Genomic DNA, 23,221 nt, shown 5'->3' with positions numbered 1-23,221 from the left:
GAGTCTGATTCATTTCGAGCGATTCGCACGGATTGTTCGGTTCAATTAATCAACTGAATCGAAATATTTGTTAAATACTACTGTTTTTACGAGATATAGGCTAAACTTAGTATACACATATTAAGGAAGATTGTTTCCCCCACGTAATAAAAAAATCTAATTGCGTCGTTATATCTAAAATTTCCTACTTTTGTCGCAAGTGAGACATAAACACGGAATTTCTGAGAAACAAAGGTTTATGAGATAAAAAGTTACAATTACTTTTCCCCTAAGTTGCATATTAATGGGTTGAGCAGGAAACAAGCTTCCATACATCGTGTATGGTAATTCTGTTTTAAGATCTCAACTCAGATTATTATACAGTCACTTGATCTAATCAAATAATTGAAAAGAACCGATTCAAACGAATGAATCATTGTGCGAATCGAGCGTCAGTAGCGTGTCCGCACGTGGTTTGTTGAGATAAACACACTCTGGTCTTCTGTCCAGCACTTAAACACGACCCGAAGGAGACACAGGAATCCCGACTGTTGCCTGCACTTCATCAGAAATAACGTAAGTGAGCAATTACATCTACAGAAACAACGAATACACGGCCTAACAACTTTAAGAAGATAACTTAGTAACTGCATGAAAGTTATCCATTGTCTTTAGCAGTATGATTGATGTTAACGTTACATCATGATTTATTGTGCAGTGTTGAATGTTTTACAGGTTTTTTAATGTGTTTCATAGTAATATCTTGTATTTTTGGACATGTTCATAAAACATGGTAATATCATGACATTAAATATGGGAATCCTTTACAACCACAACAGTGCGTGGTACCACCATATTTCTTTTATAAGAGTTGTGTCTGAACCCGCTAAACATGTTCGTGCATGATAATTGCTCATGCATTTCAAGACAGATCTAATGCATAATCATTAATATGCATGCATGTATATGTGTTGCATTTAGTGTCCTTACAAACGTCCAAAGTAAAAGTAAATGAGCAGCAAACGCTGGATCTCGTGATGCGAGTCACTCATGTGATTCTCGTTCACATTCTCCCTGTGATTGTGTGTTTAATTGATTTGTGATCATCAGTTATCCACATCATCTCTTGCTCAACCCGAGGTATTGCGTCAGTGGGTATTGAAGCCAAAGTCCAACTTAAAAAGTCTTGTTTTCAAAGTTAGGCAAATTGATGGTATTTTCCATGCAATGTTTTGTGCAGATGCACAGTGATTTGTTGCACTAATGCACAGAGTTGCATTGCTTCTGTAGTGTTTCAGATGTGAATGTCTGCTGGGATTTAAGGTCTGGTATCAGCACTGAAAGGTCAATGTCAGGAGATGAGATCATACTCGCATCGATGCATCCTATAGGTCAAACCCTTCATGCAATTAAACCGCCTCTTTAGATGATATAAAAACTATTTGGCATGCAGATAGTGACATTTTGTGAGGTAGTGACGACTAATATACCAGAGATTATCGGTATCCGCCAATAACTGTGCAAAAATCTGCAGCACAGTTTTTTTAATAAATCGTTTGATAAATACTTGTTAACTATATTAGTTAACGTGGACTATCAATGAAAAATACAACTAAAGCATTTAATAATCTCCTTTAATGATGTTAAACTCAACATTTACTAATAGATTATTTAAATGAAATGTTGTATCTGTTCATATTATTTAATGGACCGGAGCAAACATTAACCAACACAAAACTGTTGTATTTTTATTAACTATAAATAATGTTGCTCATTGTTAATGCATGAGTTAACCATCTAAAAGGACCTTATTGTAAAGTGTTTCCAATTATTCTGTTTAAAATACTATGAAAATTATTTAATTTAATTTTAGTGTTTTATTAATTTATTCAATTATATGCTAATGATTAATATTCAATTACTTATTTTATTTTTGACACTATAAATAAATGACTGACAGAGTTGAGTCTAAGGTCTCATAATTATTCCAGTAGTTTTGCACAAGATATTGCATTAATTAAACACTAATGAAAGGGATGTTACTGTAGTCTTATTAATTATTTATTTATTTAAAATATGTATTTTAAATGATTGAATGTAGTTAGTTTTATTCATTCATTCAAATAGATTAATATTTATTTTATTTTTGTATTTTTTGACACTAACTAAATTAAATGACACAATTTCTCATAATTATGCCAATCGTTGAGAACGAGATTTTGTATTAATTAAACACTAATTAATATAAAAATGTTTACTTTTTTTTCCGACTCTATAACTAAGTAAACGGCAGAGTTGAGTCCAAGATCTCATAATTGTGCCAGTAGTTTTGCACAAGATTAATAAAACACTAATTAAAGGGAGATTTTTGTAAAGTCTTAACAATTATTTTTTTAAACGATTACGTTTATAGAAATGTTTTTTTTCCCAAATAAATAAATTTATTTATTCATTTTTGACAGTAGTCCAACTGCTCGTATTTGTATATGATATCATTGCATGTGTTTATGTTGAGGTCATGTGACTGTACAGGTCAGAGGTCATGGCGGAGCGGGTGCTGGTGATTGGCAGTGGAGGTCGTGAACATGCGCTGGCGTGGAAGTTAGCGCAGTCGCCTCTCGTTCAGCAGGTCCTCGTGGCTCCTGGGAATGCCGGCACTGCCAACAGCGGCAAGATCTGCAACTCGGGTGAGACGTGATGAGTTAAAAACACAAGCTTTCATGATAATGCATTGTGTTTTATTCATAATTGTTTGGCTACGGCTCATTTAACAACCTACACTTTTCTAAAAGAACAACATGCATTGGAAAAAAGCAGTTATGGGCAACGATTAATCGTATACATAATAAAAGTTTGTTTACATAATATATATGTGTGTGTGTACTGTGTATAATTATGTTGAATGTATAAATACACACGTATGCATGTATTTAAATGTAAGAAAGATGTTTTGTTTATATATATATAATATCAATTATTATTAAAATGCGCTTAGAGAATCAATGAGTAATCGATTAGTTGAGTACTTAGAAATTAAAAACACAAGTATCACGTGTACCTGATAATGCATTGTTTTATTAACAAATGTTACAACCCACACTTTTCTAAATTAACCACATGCATTGAAAAGAAAGATTTTAAAATGCATCAATGCATGTGCAAACTTAGTGTCTGCTTGAAGGCATGTTATAATAATTTATAATATTGTATCATATTTTTTTCCAGAGGTGTCTGTGAACAATCACTGTATTTTAGCGCAGTATTGTAAGGATCATAGCGTGGGACTCGTGGTTGTTGGTCCAGAAGTTCCTCTGGCTGCTGGTAAGACGATTAATCTCTTCAATGTTATTTTATTTAATTACTAAAATTACGGTAGCATGATGTTAACATGATTAACACGTTGCTAGTATGATGCTAACATGATTAGCATGTTTTTAGTATGATGTTTAAACAATTAACATGTTGCTAGTATGATGCTAACAAGATGAACATGCTGCTAGTATAATGCTAACATGATTAGAATGTTGTTATCATTGTTAACACAATTAGCATGTTGTTAGCATTGTTAACACAATTAGCATGTTGTTATCACTGTTAACACAATTAGCATGTTGTTAGCATTGTTAACACAATTAGCATGTTGTTAGTATGATGTTAACAAGATGAACATGCTGCTAGTATAATGCTAACATGAATAGAATGTTGTTATCATTGTTAACACAATTAGCGTGTTGTTAGCATTGTTAACACAATTAGCATGTTGTTATCACTGTTAACACAATTAGCATGTTGTTAGCATTGTTAACACAATTAGCATGTTGTTAGCATTGTTAACACAATTAGCATGTTGTTAGTATGATGTTAACAAGATGAACATGCCGCTAGTATAATGCTAACATGATTAGAATGTTGTTATCATTGTTAACACAATTAGCATGTTGTTAGCATTGTTAACACAATTAGCATGTTGTTATCACTGTTAACACAATTACCATGTTGTTAGCATTGTTAACACAATTAGCATGTTGTTAGCATTGTTAACACAATTAGCATGTTGTTAGTATGATGTTAACTCGATTAGCATGTTGATAATGCAATTTGCATGTTGCTTGAATGGTAGTAACATGGTTAGCATGTTCTAGCATCATGCTAACACAATTATTATGTTGTTAACATGTTTTAAGCAAGATGCTAATATGTTTGTTAACATAATGCCATCATGTTTTAATGCCTCGCTAGATGTTGTTAGCATGATGCTAACACATTTTGACTTGTTTTGAATCATGGTTTAATCATTTAGCACTTAATTTAAGTTTTAGCACTTAAACATGCATGATCTAGCAGATGTTTGTGCGCACATGTGGCACTCTCCAGATGTTGTGCTCTTGATGACTGAAGGAGTCTGTCTTAGGCATTGTGGACGATCTGACGGCCGCCGGCGTGTCGTGTTTCGGCCCGTCGGCGAAGGCTGCGCAGCTGGAAGCCAGTAAGAGTTTCTCCAAGTCCTTCATGGACCGACACAACATTCCCACCGCCCGCTGGAGCTCCTTCACCGACCCGCAGGAGGCCTGCGAATACATCCGAGGGTAAACGTCTACAGCACACGCTGAGAGTTGCTCAAAATATGATTAAAAAACAATCTTCTGTGGGAGCAAATTAATTCAAATTATAATAAAATGCACATTTTAAAGTCTGCATGTAATTTAAGTTGCGTTAGTCTTTTCTTCCTTTGTCGTATATCCGAGTGAAATGCAAAAAAACTCATGTTTTTTTGCATCGTGTTAACATGATTAGCTTGTTTGAAGCAGGATGCTAACACAATTAACATATTGATAACATGATTAGCATGATGCTAACATGATTTACATGACGTTAACTTAACATGTTATCATGTTTTAGGAATATGTTAATTAGCATGATACTGATACATGATATACATAGCACAGGATTAGCATGTTTCTTGGATGATGTTAACATGTTTGCTTGTTACAAGCATGATGTTAACACAATTAGCATGTTGCTAATATGATTAGCGTTATGGTAACCAAATTAACATGTAGTTATCTTGTTTTTAACAAAATGTTAACAAGATTAGCATGTTAACAACATGTTAACTTAATTCGCATTTGCTTGCATTACGTTAACATGATAAACATGTTGTTAGCATGATGCTAATACAATTAGCATGTTGCTAACATGTTTTAATCAAGATGATTGTTTATCATTGTTAACATGGTTAGTTTGTTGTTAACAACATGTTAATCGCGTTAGCATGATGCTAGTAACATGTTAATCGCGTTAGCATGATGCTAGTAACATGTTAATCGCGTTAGCATGATGCTAGTAACATGCTGATCATGTTAGCATGATTCCATTAAACAATAAGGAATTTTGATATTTTGATTTCATGCTGGCTTTAAGATGCATCTAAAAACATTACATCACACTCTTGTAAAGTTCAGTAGAGATGGTGTGTGTTGTGTGTGTGTGTTCAGCGCGGAGTTTCCGGCTCTGGTTGTGAAGGCCAGCGGTTTGGCTGCTGGAAAGGGTGTCGTAGTCGCTCGCGATAAAGACGAAGCCTGTCAGGCGGTTCTGGACATCATGAAGGTCAGTCTGATGATTATATATTGGCACAGGATCTGTTTGTCTCTCAATGAAGTGTGTCCTTGGATGTTTCACAGTTATGTCACAATAATTCCCTGATTCAAAACGTGAGCTGGTCAAAAATAGTGTGAGGATTTTAGTCAAACCAATTTGTAAATTCTTAAATGTACAGATCTAACGTGACAGAATTTGTAGTATGTAAGTAACAATTTTGTGTATATAAATGTTATGTATTTTTGGCTTGATTTAGATATTTAATATTTTTGAAAAATACAGTGAAATAATGAAATATTATTACAATTTAAAGCAGCTGTTTTTTATGTGAATATATAGTAAAGTGCAATTTATTCCTGTGATTAAAGCTGAATTTGATCACATGATCCTTCAGAAATCAGTGTAATATGATGATTTGATGCTCAAGGAATATTTCTGATAATTATCAATGTTGAAAACAGTTCATATTTTTGTGCAAACTGATGCATTTTATTTTTCAGGATTCTTTGATGAATATAAAGTTCAAAAGAACAGTATTTATTTGAAATAGTATCTTTTGTTACATTATTTGACTAATTAAATGCGTAAAGTATAAACTTCTTGATGTTTCAGGACAAGGCGTTTGGTTCTGCTGGTGAGACTGTGGTTGTGGAAGAGTTGCTGGAAGGAGAGGAAGTGTCTGTAAGTACTTCCTGTTTAAAGGGATAGTTCACCCAGAAATGAAAATTAGCCCATGATTTGTTTGAACCGCGAGAGACGTCAATTGCCGTCAGTACGTTGTGCATCAAGTTCAAGTGTTTCTCTTTCGGCATAAATCGTTGCGTACGACCGTCTGCCGGAAGCTAGTTATTTTAATCGCTAAAGTTTTAAATATGGATATTTTTAAATATTAGAACGCTTTTATGATGGACAGATGCACTTTTATGATGAACAGATGCGCTTTTATGATGGATAGATGCACTTTTATGATGGACAGATGCACTTTTATGATGGATAGATGCACTTTTATGATGAACAGATGCGCTTTTATGATGGATAGATGCACTTTTATGATGGACAGATGCACTTTTATGATGGACAGATGCGCTTTTATGATGGATAGATGCGCTTTTATGATGGACAGATGCACTTTTATGATGAACAGATGCGCTTTTATGATGGACAGATGCGCTTTTATGATGGATAGATGCGCTTTTATGATGGATAGATGCACTTTTATGATGGACAGATGCACTTTTATGATGGATAGATGCACTTTTATCATGGATAGATGCACTTTTATGATGGATAGATGCACTTTTATCATGGATAGATGCACTTTTATCATGGATAGATGCACTTTTATCATGGATAGATGCACTTTTATGATGGACAGATGCACTTTTATGATGGATAGATGCACTTTTATCATGGATAGATGCACTTTTATCATGGACAGATGCACTTTTATGATGGACAGATGCACTTTTATCATGGATAGATGCACTTTTATGATGGACAGATGCACTTTTATGATGGATAGATGCACTTTTATCATGGATAGATGCACTTTTATCATGGACAGATGCACTTTTATGATGGATAGATGCACTTTTATGATGGATAGATGCACTTTTATCATGGATAGATGCACTTTTATCATGGATAGATGCACTTTTATGATGGACAGATGCACTTTTATGATGGACAGATGCACTTTTATCATGGACAGATGCACTTTTATGATGGACAGATGCACTTTTATGATGGACAGATGCACTTTTATGATGGATAGATGCACTTATATGATGGATAGATGCACTTTTATGATGGATAGATGCACTCTTATGATGGATAGATGCACTTTTATCATGGATAGATGCACTTTTATCATGGATAGATGCACTTTTATCATGGATAGACGCACTTTTATCATGGATAGATGCACTTAATGCACTTTTATCATGGATAGATGCACTTTTATGATGAATAGATGCACTTTTATGATGGATAGATGCACTTTTATCATGGACAGATGCACTTTTATGATGGACAGATGCACTTTTATGATGGATAGATGCACTTTTATGATGGATAGATGCACTTTTATGATGGACAGGTGCACTTTTATGATGAATAGATGCACTTTTATCATGGATAGATGCACTTTTATCATGGATAGATGCACTTTTATCCTGGATAGATGCACTTTTATCATGGATAGATGCACTTTTATGATGGACAGATGCACTTTTATGATGGACAGATGCACTTTTATTAGGGATGCTCCGATTGATCGGACGTCGATCATGATCGGCCGATATTGGCTAAAAATAGATTGATCGGCGAACACCAAAAGCGCCGATCAAAAAAGCCGATCAAGTGGCGTAAATTAGTCGCGCGACTTTTTCCCACCTGCATTCGTGGCGCACGGGCACACAACAGCAGAGTGGAGCTTGACAGTAGCAACATGAGTTCTTCACCGGAACGAATAGGGAGTCTCCCAACGGATTGAAGCGCGCGTCGGAGTGAAGACCGTGCACCGCGCGAGCCACAACAGAATGCGGTCTCTGCGCCACTGATCGATGGGGCAACGAGCACTTTGATTACATGATAAAAAAAACATTTCAGCGCTAGATCGCCTCTTATTTAACAAATGAATAAAATGAATGCTCTGAGTTAACCGGAGATGTTTTTATTTATTTGTATTGGTACATTCGTGCCGCGAGATGTTTCAAAAGTGGTGGTGGTATTTTATTTTTTTTGATCTGAAGTAGTTGGTTCCTCAACTACATCAGATTCAGATTCAGATTATTTTATTTAATGCCATGTCAGCATTCAAAGCTATTTTCATGGCAAAAATTCAAATATAAAAATACAAATATCATATAAATACAATAAAACAAAACAAAACAAGAAGTAATTTTATACAATATATATTTTTAAATGAACATATGATAAAAAATCCAAAGCCTTTTCAGGCATAATCTCATTAAATATGTCCTTTAATGAAGTAACTTCATAAAAGAGCATTCTGCTCAACTACATCAGACGTTCATAATAATAACAGAAAAAAACTTGCCATAGTTTTGTCATTTTATCAGTAGCAAGTTTTGGTGTAACAAGTTGCACATTTTGTTGCCAATTAGTAAATGTAGTGAGTGTATTAAGAGGCTACAATTTCCAAATATGCCTAAGTGTAACTTGATCCCCTCCCATTAGGCTGATCTGATGTGTGTTGGTCTGCCTGACGCCTCTTTGTTTGGAATAATTTAATGTTACTCTGCCTTATTTGGGAAAGCTGGCCTACAGTACCTAGCCTTAAGACATCTCATTTTCTAAATACAATTAAATAAACACATTTCGACAAATGGTGCAAACTCTGCTAGATTATAGATAAAAGATTCCCATTCCCCTGCCATTCTGGGATCGGCAGTGATCGGCAATCGGCAGATCATGATTTTGGTGATCGGTAATCGGTGATCGGCCCCAAAAATGCTGATCGGAGCATCTCTAACTTTTATCATGGATAGATGCACTTTTATGATGGATAGATGCACTTTTATCATGGATAGATGCACTTTTATCATGGATAGATGCACTTTTATGATGGATAGATGCACTTTTATCATGGATAGATGCACTTTTATGATGGACAGATGCACTTTTATGATGGATAGATGCACTTTTATGATGATAGATGCACTTTTATGATGGATAGATGCACTTTTATGATGGACAGATGCACTTTTATGATGGATAGATGCACTTTTATGATGGACAGATGCACTTTTATCATGGACAGATGCACTTTTATGATGGACAGATGCACTTTTATCATGGACAGATGCACTTTTATGATGGATAGATGCACTTTTATGATGGACAGATGCACTTTTATGATGGACAGATGCACTTTTATGATGGACAGATGCACTTTTATCATGGACAGATGCACTTTTATCATGGACAGATGCACTTTTATGATGGACAGATGCACTTTTATGATGGATAGATGCACTTTTATGATGGATAGATGCACTTTTATCATGGATAGATGCACTTTTATGATGGACAGATGCACTTTTATGATGGATAGATGCACTTTTATGATGGACAGATGCACTTTTATGATGGACAGATGCACTTTTATGATGGACAGATGCACTTTTATGATGGACAGATGCACTTGTATCATGGATAGATGCACTTTTATGATGGATAGATGCACTTTTATCATGGATAGATGCACTTTTATCATGGATAGATGCACTTTTATCATGGACAGATGCACTTTATCATGGACAGATGCACTTTTATGATGGACAGATGCACTTTTATGATGGACAGATGCACTTTTATGATGGACAGATGCACTTTTATGATGGACAGATGCACTTTTATCATGGACAGATGCACTTTTATCATGGACAGATGCACTTTTATCATGGACAGATGCACTTTTATGATGGATAGATGCACTTTTATGATGGACAGATGCACTTTTATGATGGACAGATGCACTTTTATGATGGATAGATGCACTTTTATGATGGACAGATGCACTTTTATCATGGACAGATGCACTTTTATCATGGAAAGATGCACTTTTATGATGGACAGATGCACTTTTATGATGGACAGATGCACTTTTATGATGGATAGATGCACTTTTATGATGGACAGATGCACTTTTATGGTGGATAGATGCACTTTTATGATGGATAGATGCACTTTTATGATGGATAGATGCACTTTTATGATGGACAGGTGCACTTTTATGATGAATAGATGCACTTTTATCATGGATAGATGCACTTTTATGATGGACAGATGCACTTTTATGATGGATAGATGCACTTTTATGATGGACAGATGCACTTTTATGATGGACAGATGCACTTTTATGATGGACAGATGCACTTTTATGATGGACAGATGCACTTGTATCATGGATAGATGCACTTTTATGATGGATAGATGCACTTTTATCATGGATAGATGCACTTTTATCATGGATAGATGCACTTTTATCATGGACAGATGCACTTTATCATGGACAGATGCACTTTTATGATGGACAGATGCACTTTTATGATGGACAGATGCACTTTTATGATGGACAGATGCACTTTTATGATGGACAGATGCACTTTTATCATGGACAGATGCACTTTTATCATGGACAGATGCACTTTTATGATGGATAGATGCACTTTTATGATGGACAGATGCACTTTTATGATGGACAGATGCACTTTTATGATGGACAGATGCACTTTTATGATGGATAGATACACTTTTATGATGGACAGATGCACTTTTATCATGGACAGATGCACTTTTATCATGGAAAGATGCACTTTTATGATGGACAGATGCACTTTTATGATGGACAGATGCACTTTTATGATGGACAGATGCACTTTTATGATGGATAGATGCACTTTTATGATGGACAGATGCACTTTTATGGTGGATAGATGCACTTTTATCATGGATAGATGCACTTTTATGATGGACAGATGCACTTTTATGATGGATAGATGCACTTTTATCATGGATAGATGCACTTTTATGATGGATAGATGCACTTTTATGATGGATAGATGCACTTTTATCATGGATAGATGCACTTTTATGATGGACAGATGCACTTTTATGATGGATAGATGCACTTTTATCATGGATAGATGCACTTTTATGATGGATAGATGCACTTTTATGATGGATAGATGCACTTTTATCATGGATAGATGCACTTTTATGGTGGATAGATGCACTTTTATCATGGATAGATGCACTTTTATGATGGACAGATGCACTTTTATGATGGATAGATGCACTTTTATCATGGATAGATGCACTTTTATGATGGATAGATGCACTTTTATGGTGGATAGATGCACTTTTATCATGGATAGATGCACTTTTATGATGGACAGATGCACTTTTATGATGGATAGATGCACTTTTATCATGGATAGATGCACTTTTGATGGATAGATGCACTTTTATGATGGATAGATGCACTTTTATCATGGATAGATGCACTTTTATGATGGACAGATGCACTTTTATGATGGATAGATGCACTTTTATCATGGATAGATGCACTTTTATGATGGATAGATGCACTTTTATCATGGATAGATGCACTTTTATGATGGACAGATGCACTTTTATCATGGATAGATTTGCTTTTATGATGGATAGATTTGCTTTTATCATGGATAGATGCACTTTTATGATGGATAGATGCACTTTTATCATGGATAGATGCACTTTTATGATGGACAGATGCACTTTTATCATGGATAGATTTGCTTTTATGATGGATAGATGCACTTTTATGATGGACAGATGCACTTTTATCATGGATAGATTTGCTTTTATGATGGATAGATGCACTTTTATGATGGATAGATGCACTTTTATGATGGATAGATGCACTTTTATCATGGACAGATGCACTTTTATGATGGACAGATGCACTTTTATGATGGATAGATGCACTTTTATGATGGATAGATGCACTTTTATGATGGATAGATGCACTTTTATGATGGACAGGTGCACTTTTATGATGGACAGATGCACTTTTATGATGGATAGATGCTTTTATGATGGATAGATGCTTTTATGATGGATAGATGCACTTTTATCATGGATAGATGCACTTTTATCATGGATAGATGCACTTTTATCATGGATAGATGCACTTTTATCATGGATAGATGCACTTTTATGATGGACAGATGCACTTTTATCATGGACAGATGCACTTTTATGATGGACAGATGCACTTTTATTAGGGATGCTCCGATTGATCGGACGTCGATCATGATCGGCCGATATTGGCTAAAAATAGATTGATCGGCGAACACCAAAAGCGCCGATCAAAAAAGCCGATCAAGTGGCGTAAATTAGTCGCGCGACTTTTTCCCACCTGCATTCGTGGCGCACGGGCACACAACAGCAGAGTGGAGCTTGACAGTAGCAACATGAGTTCTTCACCGGAACGAATAGGGAGTCTCCCAACGGATTGAAGCGCGCGTCGGAGTGAAGACCGTGCACCGCGCGAGCCACAACAGAATGCGGTCTCTGCGCCACTGATCGATGCGGCAACGAGCACTTTGATTACATGATAAAAAAAACATTTCAGCGCTAGATCGCCTCTTATTTAACAAATGAATAAAATGAATGCTCTGAGTTAACCGGAGATGTTTTTATTTATTTGTATTGGTACATTCGTGCCGCGAGATGTTTCAAAAGTGGTGGTGGTATTTTATTTTTTTTGATCTGAAGTAGTTGGTTCCTCAACTACATCAGATTCAGATTCAGATTATTTTATTTAATGCCATGTCAGCATTCAAAGCTATTTTCATGGCAAAAATTCAAATATAAAAATACAAATATCATATAAATACAATAAAACAAAACAAAACAAGAAGTAATTTTATACAATATATATTTTTAAATGAACATATGATAAAAAATCCAAAGCCTTTTCAGGCATAATCTCATTAAATATGTCCTTTAATGAAGTAACTTCATAAAAGAGCATTCTGCTCAACTACATCAGACGTTCATAATAATAACAGAAAAAAACTTGCCATAGTTTTGTCATTTTATCAGTAGCAAGTTTTGGTGTAACAAGTTGCACATTTTGTTGCCAATTAGTAAATGTAGTGGGTGTATTAAGAGGCTACAATTTCCAAATATGCCTAAGTGTAACTTGATCCCCTCCCATTAGGCTGATCTGATGTGTGTTGGTCTGCCTGACGCCTCTTTGTTTGGAATAATTTAATGTTACTCTGCCTTATTTGGGAAAGCTGGCCTACAGTACCTAGCCTTAAGACATCTCATTTTCTAAATACAATTAAATAAACACATTTCGACAAATGGTGCAAACTCTGCTAGATTATAGATAAAAGATTCCCATTCCCCTGCCATTCTGGGATCGGCAGTGATCGGCAATCGGCAGATCATGATTTTGGTGATCGGTAATCGGTGATCGGCCCCAAAAATGCTGATCGGAGCATCTCTAACTTTTATCATGGATAGATGCACTTTTATGATGGATAGATGCACTTTTATGATGGATAGATGCACTTTTATCATGGATAGATGCACTTTTATGATGGATAGATGCACTTTTATCATGGATAGATGCACTTTTATGATGGACAGATGCACTTTTATGATGGATAGATGCACTTTTATGATGATAGATGCACTTTTATGATGGATAGATGCACTTTTATGATGGACAGATGCACTTTTATGATGGATAGATGCACTTTTATGATGGACAGATGCACTTTTATGATGGACAGATGCACTTTTATGATGGACAGATGCACTTTTATCATGGACAGATGCACTTTTATGATGGATAGATGCACTTTTATGATGGACAGATGCACTTTTATGATGGACAGATGCACTTTTATGATGGACAGATGCACTTTTATGATGGATAGATGCACTTTTATCATGGACAGATGCACTTTTATAATGGACAGATGCACTTTTATGATGGACAGATGCACTTTTATGATGGATAGATGCACTTTTATGATGGATAGATGCACTTTTATCATGGATAGATGCACTTTTATGATGGACAGATGCACTTTTATGATGGATAGATGCACTTTTATCATGGATAGATGCACTTTTATGATGGACAGATGCACTTTTATCATGGACAGATGCACTTTTATGATGGACAGATGCACTTTTATCATGGATAGATGCACTTTTATGATGGATAGATGCACTTTTATCATGGATAGATGCACTTTTATCATGGATAGATGCACTTTATCATGGACAGATGCACTTTATCATGGACAGATGCACTTTTATGATGGACAGATGCACTTTTATGATGGACAGATGCACTTTTATGATGGACAGATGCACTTTTATCATGGACAGATGCACTTTTATCATGGACAGATGCACTTTTATGATGGATAGATGCACTTTTATGATGGACAGATGCACTTTTATGATGGATAGATGCACTTTTATGATGGATAGATGCACTTTTATGATGGATAGATGCACTTTTATCATGGACAGATGCACTTTTATCATGGAAAGATGCACTTTTATGATGATAGATGCACTTTTATGATGGATAGATGCACTTTTATGATGGACAGATGCACTTTTATGATGGATAGATGCACTTTTATGATGGATAGATGCACTTTTATGATGGACAGATGCACTTTTATGATGGACAGATGCACTTTTATCATGGACAGATGCACTTTTATGATGGATAGATGCACTTTTATGATGGACAGATGCACTTTTATGATGGACAGATGCACTTTTATGATGGACAGATGCACTTTTATGATGGATAGATGCACTTTTATCATGGACAGATGCACTTTTATAATGGACAGATGCACTTTTATGATGGACAGATGCACTTTTATGATGGATAGATGCACTTTTATGATGGATAGATGCACTTTTATGATGGATAGATGCACTTTTATGATGGACAGATGCACTTTTATGATGGATAGATGCACTTTTATCATGGATAGATGCACTTTTATGATGGACAGATGCACTTTTATGATGGACAGATGCACTTTTATGATGGACAGATGCACTTTTATCATGGATAGATGCACTTTTATGATGGATAGATGCACTTTTATCATGGATAGATGCACTTTTATCATGGATAGATGCACTTTATCATGGACAGATGCACTTTATCATGGACAGATGCACTTTTATGATGGACAGATGCACTTTTATGATGGACAGATGCACTTTTATGATGGACAGATGCACTTTTATCATGGACAGATGCACTTTTATCATGGACAGATGCACTTTTATGATGGATAGATGCACTTTTATGATGGACAGATGCACTTTTATGATGGACAGATGCACTTTTATGATGGATAGATGCACTTTTATGATGGATAGATGCACTTTTATGATGGATAGATGCACTTTTATCATGGACAGATGCACTTTTATCATGGAAAGATGCACTTTTATGATGGACAGATGCACTTTTATGATGGACAGATGCACTTTTATGATGGACAGATGCACTTTTATGATGGATAGATGCACTTTTATGATGGACAGATGCACTTTTATGGTGGATAGATGCACTTTTATCATGGATAGATGCACTTTTATGATGGACAGATGCACTTTTATGATGGATAGATGCACTTTTATCATGGATAGATGCACTTTTATGATGGATAGATGCACTTTTATGATGGATAGATGCACTTTTATGATGGACAGATGCACTTTTATGATGGATAGATGCACTTTTATCATGGATAGATGCACTTTTATGATGGATAGATGCACTTTTATGATGGATAGATGCACTTTTATCATGGATAGATGCACTTTTATGATGGACAGATGCACTTTTATCATGGATAGATTTGCTTTTATGATGGATAGATGCACTTTTATGATGGATAGATGCACTTTTATGATGGATAGATGCACTTTTATCATGGATAGATGCACTTTTATGATGGATAGATGCACTTTTATCATGGATAGATGCACTTTTATGATGGATAGATGCACTTTTATGATGGATAGATGCACTTTTATGATGGATAGATGCACTTTTATGATGGATAGATGCACTTTTATGATGGATAGATGCACTTTTATCATGGATAGATGCACTTTTATGGTGGATAGATGCACTTTTATCATGGATAGATGCACTTTTATGATGGACAGATGCACTTTTATGATGGATAGATGCACTTTTATCATGGATAGATGCACTTTTATGATGGATAGATGCACTTTTATGGTGGATAGATGCACTTTTATCATGGATAGATGCACTTTTATGATGGACAGATGCACTTTTATGATGGATAGATGCACTTTTATCATGGATAGATGCACTTTTATGATGGATAGATGCACTTTTATGATGGATAGATGCACTTTTATCATGGATAGATGCACTTTTATGATGGACAGATGCACTTTTATGATGGATAGATGCACTTTTATCATGGATAGATGCACTTTTATCATGGATAGATGCACTTTTATGATGGATAGATGCACTTTTATGATGGATAGATGCACTTTTATCATGGATAGATGCACTTTTATGATGGACAGATGCACTTTTATCATGGATAGATTTGCTTTTATGATGGATAGATGCACTTTTATCATGGATAGATGCACTTTTATGATGGATAGATGCACTTTTATCATGGATAGATGCACTTTTATGATGGACAGATGCACTTTTATCATGGATAGATTTGCTTTTATGATGGATAGATGCACTTTTATGATGGACAGATGCACTTTTATCATGGATAGATTTGCTTTTATGATGGATAGATGCACTTTTATGATGGATAGATGCACTTTTATGATGGATAGATGCACTTTTATGATGGACAGATGCACTTTTATCATGGACAGATGCACTTTTATCATGGATAGATTTGCTTTTATCATGGATAGATGAACTTTTATGATGGATAGATGCATTTTTATGATGGATAGATGCACTTTTATGATGGATAGATGCACTTTTATCATGGATAGATGCACTTTTATGATGGACAGATGCACTTTTATGAGGGATAGATGCACTTTTATGATGGACAGATGCACTTTTATGATGGACAGATGCACTTTTATGATGGACAAATGCCATTTTATGATGGATAGATATGACAGATACGGCCATTCCCTGCCATTATAAAGCTTGGAAGAGCCAGAACATTTTTAAATAATACTCTGATTGTATTCGTCTGAAAGAAGAAAGTCATGTACATCTAGGATGACTTGAGGGCGAGTAAATCATGGAATAATTTTCATTTTTGGGTGAACTATCCCTATGAGCCCTGGTGTTAATGAGGTGATCAGATCACGCTAATCGTGTTGTCTGTTCTCAGTGTTTGTGTTTCAGCGATGGCGTCACAGTGTCACCGATGCCGCCGGCTCAAGATCACAAACGCCTGATGGATGGAGACGAGGGACCGAACACGGGCGGCATGGGCGCGTACTGCCCGACGCCACAGGTCAACATCTCGTACTAGAGATTGTACTGCGCGATTAATCGTTAAAAGATCACAGTCTCGATTCAAACGCCCACGAGATATTATGCCTGAATGATGACAATTTGGATCTATTCTGCCATTGTTTCCATCTGTCTTTAGTGTGTAATGTTGCAGCGGGAGTTATTCTCTATGTCTACGTTTACATGCAACCAAATAATCCGTTAGTAATGGGATTGACGGCTCAATCGGACTGAAAAGCCTTTATGTAAACACCCTTAATCAATCTGATTGGATCAATTTGAAGCTTATGACATAAACGCACACATCAACCCGATCACATGTTTAGCGTTCGTGTAAACACTACATCAATCAGAATGAATTCAGTCCGATTGAAATAAAAGTTGTGCATGTAAACACAGCCAGTGTCAGTGTTTCTGAACTCCTGAAACGCCTCCATTGTATCTTGAGTTTCTCCCGGGAACGAACACGTCACAATATTCCTCATTATAATAATTCATGCGCAGAATAAAGGGGTGGGGCCTGGTTGAGTTAGTTAGTAGTGTGTTAAACTGGTGGTTATGGTAAGGGGCGGGACATTTCCCAAACACACTCGAAGCACACGACCAATCACAACACACTGCTCCAGCCGGCCAATCAGAGCACAGTGTGCTTTTCAGAAGGAGGGGCTTCATAGAGACAGGAAGTAAACAGAGCGTTACTGACAGACTGGGAAGAGAGGAGCCGCAACAATGGAGAATATGAGGAAAATAATCAACATTCAAGCAGGAAAACCTGTTCTAGTAGAGCCTGAAAACAACATCAAGACTTTATAAATGGCCATTATAGGTCCTTTGACAAGTGCGATCAGTGATTCAGATCTGCAGTACCACTGACACAGAAAGAGCAGTTTTAAGATGAATTCAAAAACAACTACTCTACCACAATTTCCATTGCATTAATTCAAGTGATCACAGAAGTACTGGGATAAAAGTTTAGAGTTGAAATATAAACACTGATGTCTACGGTAGCGATGGAGCAAATCACCTTTTGAAAGTAACTTGACGCTTTAAATAACGATTGTATCAGTTACACCGTTGCACCAGTAGGAAGCGAGAAGTGACTGTAAAACATGTTCAAAACAATCAAAAACGCTGATTCATCCAGTAATGAAACAAGTCATTGAATCATTCGCTCAAGTGATTTGTTCAAAAATGCTAATTCATCCAGTAATGAATCATTGAATCATTCACTCAAACCAATTTTGTTTAATTCATTCAAATGAATTAAATCATTTTTGAATATAAATTTTTTTCCGAACCTCTGGTAAATTACATGTAATTTCATTTAGTTGTCTGATCAGAATCATGATCTCGGTTTGAAACAAAAAAAATATGATTCTCAATCCATCCAGAATCGTGCAGTTCGGTCTTATTTTTATCTTGGATACCTGTATTAAGTTTATGGAGTTGTTGAATGTGTGTGAAGGTGTCGGAGAAGGAGCTGCAGGAGATCAAGAGATCCGTTCTTCAGAAAACCGTGGACGGCATGCGAGACGAGGGAACGCCGTATGTGGGTGAGTTACAGACTGACTAATACAGGGTTCCCACGGGTGCTTGACAGTTCGTAAATCTGAAGAGGAAAAAAGTCAAGGCCCTGGAAAGTTTTTGAAAATAAACATGCATACAGGTGAACCTCGAAAAATTAGAATATCATGCGAAAATTATAATTTTGATGATTATGGCTTACAGCTTATGAAAACCCCAAATTCAAAATCTCAGATAATTAGAATATGACATTAAATCAATAAAAAAAGGGATTTTAAATACAGAAATGTCGGCCCTCTGAAAAGTATAATCATGCATTTGTATATAGTTATATATATACTAAATATATTAGTTTCACCTTTTAATTTGAATTACTGAAATACATGAACTTGTGCACTGTTATCTAATTTTTCGAGTTTCACCTGTTCACCTGAAATTTTCTGGAAAAAATGCCATGTTATTCCCTCCGGTCCGCTAATCTGTTATTTCGCCCACACTTCGTGGCCTATGCATGCTAGCTTGATTGATTTACGTTAGTTACGCACATTTAGGCGTTACGTTATGTGTTAAGCTCAAAACTTCTACGATGGTACCTCAACGTGTCATGCTAAAGTTAATATCAGATCATTTTAGAATACAGTCAAAGCCCGTCTACGGAGAGCCTGTTCACTCCCTATTAAGCCCAATTGTACCGAATTTTGGTTGTAGTTCCACCAGAGTTCCACTGGGGGGCGATCGTCCGAGTCCAAAATGAATGGGAGTCTATGGAGCTAGACGGCTAAATGTGTCTCTCACCCGATTGCTGTTGAGAAATCTCAGATTTGAATGTAGGTTTTGCAAGTTCAACATGGGTTATAGGTCGAAAGTTGAATGAACAAGTACTTATGTCCTTTTGATTTCTTACAGGTTGAGTTGTTGTTGCCCATTACACGCTAGCATTATGCTAATGAGCGCTGATTGGTCAGTGAAGGACTGATTACGACCAGAGATACCGCTTGATGGCATCGTGGCATCCGAAGCGGGACCAGAATGTGTGTGTTTTCGGCGTGGTCCTTTAAAACAAAACAAAATGAGCGCCCTCATGTGGAGCCAGAGTGGAACTGCAACCAGTTCAGAACCCGGAAGTTTACTGAGTGAACGTTCTCCCCTTATTAGACATTCTCTGATACAGTATAAGATGTACCGAATATTCTTCAGATTTATGCAAAACAGAAATACGACAAATAGAATATCAGGGGTCTCATTTATAAAACTGTGTGTAGGATCCTTACTAAAAGTGTACGTGCGCCCTGAAGCCAAACATGGCGTACGCAAAAAAATATTCAGACTTATAACACTGTGTGTCCGCCAGAACCTGCGCAGAATTCACTTTATAAATCCCATCAGCGGAAGATTGTGCTCATGCGTCTCCACCCCGAAACAACCATATATGGAGCCTCGTTTACTATGCATATCCTCATCTGCATATCATTTGCATATGATTATTCATCCACGTGATAACGTGTGTAACGGTAGGCCTACAAAACATTAGGAAAATATTAAATACGGATGTGCCGTCACATTACATTAATAAAAATAATTTAGTAGCCTTTCCTTGTTTTTGAATAAATAAATCAAATAGTAAATACGTTTTTCTCAATCTTTACCACTGGCCAAATAGTATTTTTAATTGATTTATATTTTTAATGTAAACAGATTGTTGTGCATTATTTGCACGAAACCATTTTCTCAGACAATCTGCTATTATCATAAGCAATTATCTCTGTAGTTAAAACATTAAAACACAGCATGCCAGAGGAAAAGTGTTCGAAAGCATTGCATCCACAACAAATATTTCTATTTATTGAATATAAAAAACGTTGTAACTTCTCAGTAATGATTTCATGTAGTTTAAGTGTTTAACTCCATTAATGAGAATGGCATTTTTAATCAAAATGTTTATATTAGAAGTAAAACAAAGTTTAAATCATTCTTTTATTTATTTATGCACTGTATTTATGATTAGGACTCATAATGAAGATGTACGGTTTTACTTCATCTGCCGTTAGATATGCGTCAGTTTCACTAAACGGCCAAACGCGCTCGCTGACGCGGACGTTTAAGAAGGGATGGATGTTTGCTTCAAGTGATAGGCTTGGTGTTTGAAATTATATTTGTATTATCGTCAAGTTTGTTTTTATAAATCGCAGCTTGCGCGTCAGAAGTAGCGTACGGCTCTCTCAGGGCCTGTTCTGTGCGACACAACGGTTATAAACGAGGACCCAGATCTCTGTCATATAGCTAAAAATCAATGCAAGAAACAAGCTTTTTGGCATAGTTGTGTTTGACACATTAAACCATAACAATGCATTCTTGCAAGGTAACATGATGTAACTTGCTCTCACTTGAAATGTGTCTTTGAATTTGAGGTTATTGGACCTGGAGAGTCCTTGAAAGGTCCTTTAATTTGAAGTTAACCGAAGTGTGTGAACCCTGCTAATACAACTATTACCCTTAACCTTGGGTTAATCCGTTACAGGGTTAACCTTAACTGGATCATACTGGACACACGGTTTAGGAGGCCTTTAATTGATCAACTTTAACTGATAAACCTTATTATGATTACCTGATTATGCTGTCGAATCTGCACTGATTTTTATCAAGTAAACATCGGAATAACTTCGATATTGTTGGTAACATTTGCAACTCGAGTTTACTTGATTATCCAGTAATTTCTTGAGTATCAAACATGAGGAAGGGTTATTTGTTTTTATCTCTCAATCATCATTACATTGCATTGCATTATATGTTTTAAACTACAGAGCTTTGATCATAAAACAAAATGGTATTTAAACACAAAAAACAAAAATAACGACTTTAGAGAAGGAAGGAATAGTTGAAATAAAGTCGTTATTTTTGTTTGTTTTTTGCGCACAAAAAGTATTCTCGTCGCTTGATAAACTTAAGATTGAGCCAATGTAGTCACTTGGACTATTTTAACGATGTCTTTAATTACTTTTCGGGGAACAAGTTTCAATCCCTTAGAAGCCTATGGAGGAGTGATCCAGCTCTCAGATTTAATCACAAATATCTTAATTCGTGTTCTGAAGATGAACGAAGGTCTTACGGGGTCGAACAACATGAGGGAGAGTAAATACTGACAGAGTTTACATTTTTGGGTGAACTATCCCTTTAAGCATAAAAAGATATTTTGAAGACTTTCCATGTAATTTTACTAAAGAGGGACGTGTCATGCGGTGTATTTCATGTCTTCTGAAGTCGTTCAGCAGAATTGAAACTTGAGTTGGAACAGAATATTTTCGTTATTTTCCGTCAATCATTCTTCATCTCTCGTCTTCGTCCCTCAGGTGTTTTATACGCCGGACTGATGTTGACTAAACAGGGACCGAAAGTCCTCGAGTTCAACTGTCGCTTCGGTGACCCTGAGTGTCAGGTGAGATGATTCATAGCACATTTTAGTCATGTTTGTATGCTTTTGGCAAGTTATATCTCAGGTGAGCATCAGTTGGCTCTGTGGAAGTTTAATTTGCTGCTATCTGTTGATCCTTGAGGCGAAATTTCACCGTATGAAATATAATACCGTTGATTTAATGACAGGGTGTTCGGGTAAACAAATCAATTAAAGAGATTCAGTCAGACAATATCAGTGTGTTTTTTTTTCTTGTGACTTTCGGGAAACGCTAAATTATTTAGTATAAATGCCTTGCAGGCTTATAGCTCTTTCCATAAATATGCCAAAAAATGGCATAAAGCATCATAACTGCAGCCCAAATGACCTGTGCACGCATTACAACTCTTTTGAAGTCATGTGATGCTTGTTGTGAGGAATTGACTGAAAATATTGAAGCGCAGTTTCTTCAGTTACTCCATCTGATCTGATCGCAGCATTTCAATATTTTCAGTCTTTTTCTCACAAAAAGAGTCCGACTTGTGAATCCAGTCAACTGATTCATTGTAACGAATTGACTCAAAAGAATCAGAATCACTGATTCAGACTCAGTGATCCAGTCGTGTTAACAGCAGGGGGTTGGGTGACCAGACGTCCCGAAATCT

General features: G+C 36.1%; 1 protein-coding gene across 1 annotated transcript in view; it reads left to right on the top strand.

The window, feature by feature from the left end:
* Window positions 1-309: 309 nt before the first annotated feature.
* Window positions 310-23,221, top strand: part of gart (phosphoribosylglycinamide formyltransferase) — a 56,707-nt gene continuing 33,795 nt past the window's right edge. The window contains exons 1-9 of the mRNA XM_077194829.1: window positions 310-555; window positions 2,512-2,666; window positions 3,205-3,300; window positions 4,391-4,565; window positions 5,475-5,586; window positions 6,190-6,258; window positions 17,520-17,645; window positions 19,110-19,197; window positions 22,516-22,601. Of these exons, the coding sequence (XP_077050944.1) occupies window positions 2,522-2,666; window positions 3,205-3,300; window positions 4,391-4,565; window positions 5,475-5,586; window positions 6,190-6,258; window positions 17,520-17,645; window positions 19,110-19,197; window positions 22,516-22,601 (897 nt within the window). The 5' untranslated portion in view covers window positions 310-555; window positions 2,512-2,521. The remainder of the gene's footprint in view (window positions 556-2,511; window positions 2,667-3,204; window positions 3,301-4,390; window positions 4,566-5,474; window positions 5,587-6,189; window positions 6,259-17,519; window positions 17,646-19,109; window positions 19,198-22,515; window positions 22,602-23,221) is intronic.

Source organism: Siphateles boraxobius, unplaced genomic scaffold (genome assembly GCF_051911475.1).
Source record: "Siphateles boraxobius isolate OS27281-9 unplaced genomic scaffold, OSU_SipBor_1 33, whole genome shotgun sequence".
Classification (NCBI taxonomy): domain Eukaryota; kingdom Metazoa; phylum Chordata; class Actinopteri; order Cypriniformes; family Leuciscidae; genus Siphateles; species Siphateles boraxobius.
This window is presented reverse-complemented; position numbering and strand designations above follow the sequence as displayed.